The sequence below is a fragment of the Lipotes vexillifer genome, unplaced genomic scaffold (genome assembly GCF_000442215.2).
Source record: "Lipotes vexillifer unplaced genomic scaffold, Lipotes_vexillifer_v1.1 scaffold559, whole genome shotgun sequence".
NCBI lineage: Eukaryota > Metazoa > Chordata > Mammalia > Artiodactyla > Lipotidae > Lipotes > Lipotes vexillifer.
In genome coordinates, this window is record NW_006781351.1 from 2,293,083 (window position 1) to 2,302,809 (window position 9,727).

A 9,727-nucleotide genomic window follows, 5' to 3' on the forward strand; every position below is an offset into this window, starting at 1 on the left:
GCAGGAATGAATGTATATTGACAACGTGATCTACCCTGACAAGAATTCATCTGGGAATAATAGTGGTGGTGTGGATGAACCTTGATAAAGACAATCATATTTATAAGGTCCTCAAAAGTAAGAGGTAAGAAATGTCAAGTCAAAGACAATTATTGAAGAGAAATGACGTGCCCTAGTTTAGATGACTAGATGCCTTTTAAGTCTGCCATGGAGAACAAGTTATTTACCATAAAGTTGTAGAAAGAAGTTTAATTAACAGAACATACTACATAACATCTGAAAGTGAGAAAATTAGCCTGGCAGAGATATGCAGGCAGAATAATGAGGTCTAGCTCACTGCTAGGAAGTTACTGGCTTCAGATCTACTTCCTGTATTAGTTCACATCCTCTTGAACACGAAGGGAAGCATGAGTCAACAGAGGCAAGCTCACCCATCTCTAAGATTCTGCCCCTTACAGATCTGAGTGTGTCAGATGAAGTTGGAGGATGTGGAGGGATGGGACTCTGGCAGACAAATAAAGCCTATTTACCTTTTTCCTGTGGCCATGGCCTGAAAGAGCTTTTTTCACCCAATATATAGTTTTTTCCTTTGTTTTAAATTATAGGAGGGATAATTTGTGAACTGCAGCACTACAACTGCTTTGTCCAAGCGATGACATATCAAACACAGGTAGCAGCCCAATCATGTTTTCAACCTCCACCTTTCCTGGCCCTCTCTATGCTCCTCCCCTATCCCCCCACCCTGTCTCAATGACATGTCAATAATTGTGCCTACCTTACTGCCGCCCACTTTAAAGAAAGGCACCCCGGTCAGACCCTGATGGGATAGCCCGAGGGGACTATTTTTGGTACCATGTTAACCCACCCACCTCGGGTATAGTTAACTGGACAAGGGATGGCAGCTAGACTGAAAGGCTGATTCCTACTCATGATATCCCCAGAGCTCTCTTGAACTCCGAAGGACCTTCCAGGCTCTGTGAGAGATGTCCTTCTGCTTTTCCTGAGGTAGGCTGTCAGCCCTTCCTTGGGATTTCTCACGCAAGTCCCTTGTCCCCATTAGTTGAGGCAACTTGAGAGTCCCTCATCCTTGAAACCAAGGATCTGAAACACCTCTGCCAGTCTTCAAGCGAGTGTCTTTGGCCACAGACAGTTGTCAACTAATATTTGTAGTTTTCTAAGTGGATATAAACAAAAGCTTCTTTCAGAGGTAACTTTACTAGTAAAGGGCATTTTCAAGACTCAAAAAACCTACCAGACTCACCGAAAGAATTTCTAATGGTAGAATTTCAGAAGCAAACCAGATAGCAGGAAGGAATATTTTTGGCAGGGGCTCTGCCTGGAGTTCCTTAATCATATATACTTTCCAATGGTAAATGTTGAAAAAACCATAGAGCATGCGATCAAAGTCTTAGCTTTGGGCCCTAGTCCTAGCTCTATTTCTTACTACTTCTTTTAATCGTGGGCAAGCCTCTTAATTCTTTGGATCTCGGTTTTCTAGTTTGCATATTTATTGTCAGAATAAATTAACTATAAGGGCTCTTCCAGCTCTAATATTCTGTGATTCTGTCATATTGCTTCTACTCAACCACAAGAGCAGCCTATACATTCAAGTTCATGAAACAGAGATTCCTTGCAAAAGTGAAATTCTCCAAGTGTTTAGGACATGCATCCCCATGAACTCCCCTGACTCCCCTGGAATGGAGAGAGATTCTGCACTATACATTCTGGAAAAAGGAGAGAAAAGTAATACCTGTGTGGGAACTATAAGTACTGTTTTCTTCAAAAGGACAGAGCATATATCTATTAAAAAATATAATGTGTGTTTCCAAATTTCCAGTTGAAAATATTAGAAAAATTAAAAATTAGACTCAAATAAGTTTCAATATCAAGAAATTATAGGAAAGAGCACTGTATTTCTCTACTTAAAATATTTACTAGGATAATAATTACAGCTAACATTTATTGAGCACCTAAAATTTGCTAGCAATTATGCTATCCATTCAAAAACTGAAGTTCAAAAGAATCTTATATTATAAAATGCACCACCCTTCTGACAATAATTTTGAGTCTAACCGACCATCACTGTGCTGTGCCCAGACTCTGAACTTGATGTATGCTAGTGTTGACCCAGACTTGCTTAATAAAAACTGTATTAAAAATAGAAGATAGTCACCAAATATTCCAATATTTGTATCATCACAGAGATGAAATTAGTGAGAATTTCAGAAACAAAAGTGAAATTAGTGAGTCCATATGTCATCATAAATCTCTTTTTTCCAAATTGTTTTTCTGGACATAGTTCAAGTAGAACAACCAATTTATTTATGTCAGCTCTTGCTCTTTTCAATGACCTCTTATTGAGTAATGTATTATATGAGGAGGCTGGTTAGCAAACAATAGCTTGCTACAGAAACACTGACTCAGGCCTTCTGCTAGACATTCACATTGCTCCTTTTCTATCCCTTGGGAAAAAGACACAAACTTGTTGTAGAAATGACAGCTTCATACCAATGACTGTTCACCCTAAAATCATCTCAAATGTGAAACATCTGTCTGTATTCATGCATACTCACACATTCACTGCTAATCTTACTTGGTAAAATGACTTGTCGCTTCCAGGTCTGTGTCTTGTGGACGAAGGTTATTATACACATATTTCAGGTCTTGGATTCCACTTAGCTCAGGCAATCCTGCATGTAGCATCTTAGCAACACAAGCAAACACACAAACAAAACAAGATAAATAAAATAGAAACAAAAAACCTCAGAATAAATGTAAATCAAATCTCCATCTTGTCTTCTTATTGAAGAGACATATTCAGCATGGGAAAATAGAAATAATAAGAGCTCTAATGTCAGAATTTCTGGACCAATCATTTAAAATCTAAATGATCTTGAAAAAGTCTCTTAACCTGTTGGACATGTATTTTCACATTTTTAAAGTGGATATAAAAATATCCCCCCAAAAATATCCAACATGTTCTGGGAGAATCAAATGCTAATGACTAAGAAAGAGCTCTATACATATAAATTATAACACAAAAATTATATCACAATACCTATTTTCAAGAAGAAAAACTTAATGCCCTAAAACCTGTAAGTGAAGTGTCCAGGTCAAATGGTGTGTAAAGACAGAGAATAAAACTCATCTTTCTGGTTTTTAATCTTAGGCACCATTCCTTTGCTTTTTATTCTTATGTTCTTTCATGACTCTGTGACTCATACTACAAGAACACAATTTCCCCTAGTTAAGTGGTGACTGAATTTACTAAAAGTTATTAAAACAATGAAACAATTAAAGATTAAATTGTACAAAGGCTCAGGTATTTTTTCTGCCAAACTTTGGAAAAATATTTCGCTTAAATTACAGTGTAGATTGAAGGGATAACATTCTCTTTAGTTATAGGCAAACATCTTAGGAAGAAAATAGATCTTTCTGATATAAATTTGAACTCTGAGAAAAAAAAGAAGAATATCATCAGTGTATCTCATGACTAAAATAAATTATTTCCTACTCTGGGAACAGAGGCACTTTTACAGCAGTGGGAAGTTAAGAACAATGCTGTTGATCCTAAAAATAATAGATAAACTGAGAATACAGCAATGGAGGATGGGTGAAGTTGTGATTGGCTTGATGAAGTTCAAGTGAGAAAAATGGGTTTGAAACTGTTTTCCTTTCCTACTCTTCCCACCCAGACTGAGGGGATAGCATCTATAGGTGGACAGAGGAGAGCAAGATACCTTCCATTTGTTTGCAGAAGAGATCCAGGATAGCTTTCTGGAACATTGGGTATCCTGTGGGTGAGCGACAAGAGATGGGGCTGAAAAGGCAAGTAGTGCAAGATGTTTTAGCAATCGGAAAGGGTTTGTACTTTGTCCCAATGGCAAGGAAAGTTCTTTTAGTGTTTTAAAATGAGCATTAAAAGAATGAATTGTGTTTGAGAAAGATCATCATGGTTATATGTGAAAAACAGATGAAAGTGCAGTCAAATAAGAGGCTGGACTAGTAGACTGTTTAGGAATGAAGAAAAGTTATTAGATTTAAAATATACGTAGGAAGTAGAATTGAGAAAACTGGGTGATTGGATATATTTGGAGGGCTGGGTGGGGTCTAAAGCATGAATATAGATTTGGGAGTCATTAGCACGCAGATAGTAATTGAAACCATGGGAATGGATTAGGTAGTCTTGGGAAGTTGTCAGCTGTCTTTCCTCATGGATGTCTTTCCAATGGATGATATCAGATTCATGATATCTAAATTTGAGCAAATTTTCTTCTCCCATAAACTCTTCCTCCTTTTTCCTGTTTCATATTTCACTGCCATCATTGTCCAAATAACAAGAAATTCATATCTTCTTTGATTCTCTTTTTCTTGATTCCCGATGTCAATCATTTAATTCTATAAAAACCCTCTCAACAGTCTCATGTATTCATTCCCTTTTCCACTGCAGTTATTGTCCTAGTTCAGCTCCTCATCTTCATTTGCTTAGATAACTTGAATAGCCCTTTTCTAGTTCTTTAATTGCTTCCTCTCTAATTACATAATTTCTGAGTCATCTGTCTAAAATCCAAGCTAGATGATGGTACTCCATCAAAAACAAAGAAACTTCTAGGTTCTCAGGTGACTATATATAAAAGTCCAAAATGTTCATTCTGTTCTAAATACCTTTCTTAATCTACCTATGATCTATCACTTCAACCTCACTGTCTACATAGGTCTCCATCTGTGCCACAGCCTGAGTGCACTTGATTCCCCCCATTTCCCACACATGTCATGCCCACGCTCTTTAAGCCTCCACAGACACTTACACTTTTCTTTCAGCCAGGATCCCTTTCCTCTCCTTCCTTGTCTATTGAAATTCTTTTTGAAGGCTCATCTCAAATACATCTTCCTCCTTGAAAGCACCACAGATCCTCTTGATAAGATTTTATAACTTGTTTTCTTTGTACAGTAATCCTATTTTGGTTACATGTCTTTCATAGTATTTATTTCTGCCTAACTTTAGCTACGTTTTGTCATGTGTATGTTTGTCACATTAGATTTTAAGTTCTTTGAGAACATAAATTAGGTTTTTATTCCATGTTGAATTGTCTAAATTGTTAACGTGGTGCTTTATTGTTGTTACCACGTGTTAACGTGGTAAGTAGTTAGAACTTAATGAATGTCTGTGAAATAATGAATGTATGAGTGAAGGAATGAAAATATATCTGTCAGGCATTTAAAACCTATAGATAGCAAGTTCAACCCCAACTAATAAACTTAAAATCAACCATAGGGAGATACACTGCCAACAGCAACTAGAGTCCAGATTAGGTTTTACCTTATCAGTTCTGTACTTAGAGTTCTAGAGACGTGTGTATTTATTGTGGCAGTTTCCCCCGTTATTACACTATGACTGTCCATTTACTATGAACAAGCTTCTTCCCTAGATATGAATTGCTTTCTAGTTTCTCTGGATATTCTGAATTCACACCTGCTCATTTAGGACTCTGCCAAACATTTCCTTGGGAAGTAGACCCTATACTTATCCCTTCCTACACACACACACACACACACACACACACACACACACACACACTACACACCAGGTGCCAAGTGCAGATGGCTTCAAACCCAAGTTCTCTCCCTTTCATGTGGCTGATTAAAGGTAACAAGTGCTAACTTTGCCCTTGTTGATGTGTTTCAACTACACACCGTGCCAAGTGCAGATGGCTTCAAACCCAAGTTCTCTCCCTTTCATGTGGCTGATTAAAGGTAACAAGTGCTAACTTTGCCCTTGTTGATGTGTTTCATTCCTTAGAGAGGAGGCTTTGAGTGATGTGACTCTGCACATCAGAGTATGGATGGCCTCATACCTGGTCCACTTAGTCAGGTCTGTTCACTGACCCACAGAGATGTGGTTCAAGTGCCTCCCTGGCTTAGATTACATGGGTTATAACTTTAATTGGGGCAGTAAGAAAGGGAAAGGGTGGCTAGTACAGATAATAAACAGATAAGTTCTTTTTTAAAGGATAGGTATATTAATTTTTTTTTTTACTTCTGCTCTTCCCCTACTAAGTCCAAATCTATTTTGATAGTTATGCTTAGGGAAGCAGACACTCTTTGCCACCAAGTAGAGAAGTTAGAAAGATTTCTGCTGGGAAATATCTGATGTAAAAATGGGTGTGATAAACATTTTAAACTGGGTGAACGGTCCCTATGTTCTTTAGGAGCCTTCCATAATAATTTCTATTGATTTTTTAATAAGAGAAAAGCTGATGAAATACAGGCTTTTATGTTAGTGAATTCAGCTAGCAACATTCTTTGTTCTCTACAGATGTTTTAGTTTTAAGCAAGATGGGAATTTCATGGATTATTTTCCCCAGCTTTTCCCAGGAGTAAACAAAAAGGACTGTGAATATGTGGAAACATGCTGCTCTCAACCAAGGCTGAACAATTAACTCCACAGCAGACTCACCAAACATTTGTGGCTCATAATCCTTTGTTAGTGACCATTCATGGAAGGTAGAATTTATGACCCATATCAAGTATTTCTCAAGTTGTAACTAGGTCATGGCACAGTAGATTAACTTCTTTTTAAGTAAGTTAACACAAAAAGAGTTAGTTTGAGAGAGAATTGAAGGAAATATAGATTTCCCACATAGGTAGAAAATAAACCTTTGTAAATTTAAATTTGGTTTTTATTTTATAAGAAGCTCTACCAGAGAAGGTGTCGTCTTGAGACCTTTACTGATGCTTTGGTTATCTACAGAATCCCATAGGAAAAAAATGTGAAGAGAAGAGAATCAAGAGGTAAATAACCAGAAAGAGAGATAATAACACACTGCTGTTTTACATATATTTATTCACTGGTCTAATTGGTCCACATTGCTGCTTATCTCTGTTTCAATTTCTGTAAAAGTTTAAATCTAAGATTATAAGATTAATCTGAATTAGTACCCTTCACTGCCAAAATTTCTTCATTAGCCTAAAAGTCATGCTTGAATAATTAAAACATAGGGAAATTTTTTGCAAACACTATATACCAGAAACCTTCAACATCTGATTTTAATATTACTTTATAAGAAATTATTTAAATACTTGATTAAAATACCATATATCTACTTCTTTTAAATGAAATAACATCATACAAACTCTTTAATGACTATTTAATACATTATGACTTACATGCTAAAAGTTTTCTTTTTAGGTAGGTAGAAACATCTATTAAACAAAAGATAAAAGCCCACCAATAGCTTTTAGAATCATTTTTTTTCCCCAAAAAGCTGTCCTTTCACATTATTTTAACATGCTTACTTGTCATTCGGCATGATTTTACTGTCACCTGAGAAAGAGTATGAAACGATATTTGTGCTTTTCTGCTTTGAGTTTATTTTTGAAACGTCTGTCACTGGTTGAAGTTGTTGTTAGAATATGGTACTTACTCCTAGTATGCAGTTATTTATAACATTTTAGACATTTAGAAACACTGGATACCTCATTTGCCTGGGTACATGAATTTTACCTTTCTTATTACATTAAAAATTTTAAGACCGACTGGGTCTCATATGTTAATGTGTCCTCCACAGCTTCTGACATATATTAAGTACTCAAGAGCTCATGGATTCATGAGTTAGACCCTTGTACAGCCCAAAAGGATATGAGAGTTGATAACTACTTGGGTATTTATTATGAAATGGAGTCAAGGTCATGGACTCAGTCTTTGTAGGCTTTTACCCTTGTTATGAATGCAGATTATGAACTATAAAACAACTCATAATTGCAATATGACCTAATAGAATTGGGCAATAGAATGAAATTCTACCAATATGAATCATTGGATGTTACTGGAAAGCCAACTTGAAGACTCTGGAGATGGGTAGGACCTTATATATCCAGTTTACAGGTGAAGTGACCAAAGTGCCTTTCTAAATGAAGGACTACATGTATATAGTATATTTAGAAATCCATATTTTTCAAGACAGAGAGGAAAGAAGTAAGGTACATATGTTGTTTGAAAAATGAAACAAGGATCAAAATCAAATCTTCACTGCAACAAGGTCAACATTTATTTAGCACTACCCAATAAAACTTTTCTGCTATGATGGAAATGTTTTATATCTGTGCTGTCCAATATGGTACCATGAGCCAGATGTGGCTATTGAGCACTTGAAATGTGGCTAGTGAGACTTAGAAGCTAAATTTTAAATTTTATTCAATGTTAATTAACTTAAATTTAAATAACCAAGTGATTCGGGGATACTGTATGGACAGTGCTCTTATAGGTTAACAAGGATCTAGTATAATAAATTAATTGGATTCTGCTATGTGACAGGTACTGTGCTAAGTGTTTATATTAATTATCTAATAGGGTTATTATGAAATGTAAATCAGTTAATACACATAAAGCACTTAGCATAATGCTCATGCAAAGTATTCACTATTAGGTCATTTATCAGTTCTACAAGGCAGATGCTATTACCTTCAGTTAATAGATGAGGAAACATGAGTCCTACTGGAGTTAAGTAACATACCTGAGGAATGTAGCTAGTATAATGCCAAGCTAGAATTCAAACCCAGGAAGGCCCTGCACCAAGTCTGTGCCCTTAACAGCAACTAGTAGAATTGTCATCAGAAGGCTCTAAACCAGTTATTTTTGATGACTGTATTGACTCCAAACACCATGCTGATTTTAAAAAGATGTATTTCTCTCCTACAATTTGCTGCAATTACTACTGTATGTATGTGTCCAAAGGAACCACCACATTTTTCTCCCAGAAGATATGTCTATTAGATCCTTCTCCTCTCACCCTGACTATCTGGTCTGTCCATTGGACAGTGGAAGGAAACATTAAAAAGTCCCCTGTTGTATGGTCACCTTATCTTTAATAAAGGAGGCAAAAATATACAGTGGAGAAAAGACAGCCTATTCAATAAGTGGTGCTGGGAAAACTGGACAGGTACATGTAAAAGTATGAAATTAGAACACTCCCTAACACCATACACAAAAATAAACTCAAAATGGATTAAAGACCTAAATGTAAGGCCAGAAACTATCAAACTCTTAGAGGAAAACATAGGCAGAACACTCTATGACATAAATCACAGCAAGATCCTTTTTGACCCACCTCCTACAGAAATGGAAATAAAAACAAAAATAAACAAATGGGACCTGATGAAACTTCAAAGCTTTTGCACAGCAAAGGAAACCATAAACAAGATGAAAAGACAACCCTCAGAATGGGAGAAAATATTTGCAAATGAAGCAACTGACAAAGGATTAATCTCCAAAATTTACAAGCAGCTCAATATCAAAAAAAAAACAACCCAATCCAAAAATGGGCAGAGACCTAGACACTTCTCCAAAGAAGATATACAGATTGCCAACAAACACATGAAAGAATGCTCAACATCATTAATCATTAGAGAAATGCAAATCAAAACTGCAATGAGATATCATCTCACACAGGTCAGAATGGCTATCGTCAAAAATCTAGAAACAAGAAATGCTGGAGAGGGTGAGAAAAGGGAACACTCTTGCACTGCTGGTGGGAATGTAAATTGATACAGCCACTATGGAGAACAGTATGGAGGTTCCTTAAAACACTAAAAATAGAACTACCATACGACCCAGCAATCCCACTAGTGGGCACATACCCTGAGAAAACCAGAACTCAAAAAGAGTCATGGGGCTTCCCTGGTGGCGCAGTGGTTGAGAGTCCGCCTGCCGATGTAGGGGACATGGGTT

The 9,727-nt window shown here is 36.5% G+C and overlaps 1 protein-coding gene across 3 annotated transcripts in view; it reads right to left on the bottom strand.

Annotated features, from left to right (window-relative positions):
* PIK3C2G (phosphatidylinositol-4-phosphate 3-kinase catalytic subunit type 2 gamma) overlaps positions 1 to 9,727 on the bottom strand; it is a 324,948-nt gene that overhangs the window by 99,204 nt on the left and 216,017 nt on the right. For all 3 annotated transcript variants that reach the window (XM_007454609.1, XM_007454608.1, XM_007454607.1), the window contains one exon: positions 2,594 to 2,703. In XM_007454609.1, coding sequence (XP_007454671.1) covers positions 2,594 to 2,703 — 110 coding nt within the window. The remainder of the gene's footprint in view (positions 1 to 2,593; positions 2,704 to 9,727) is intronic.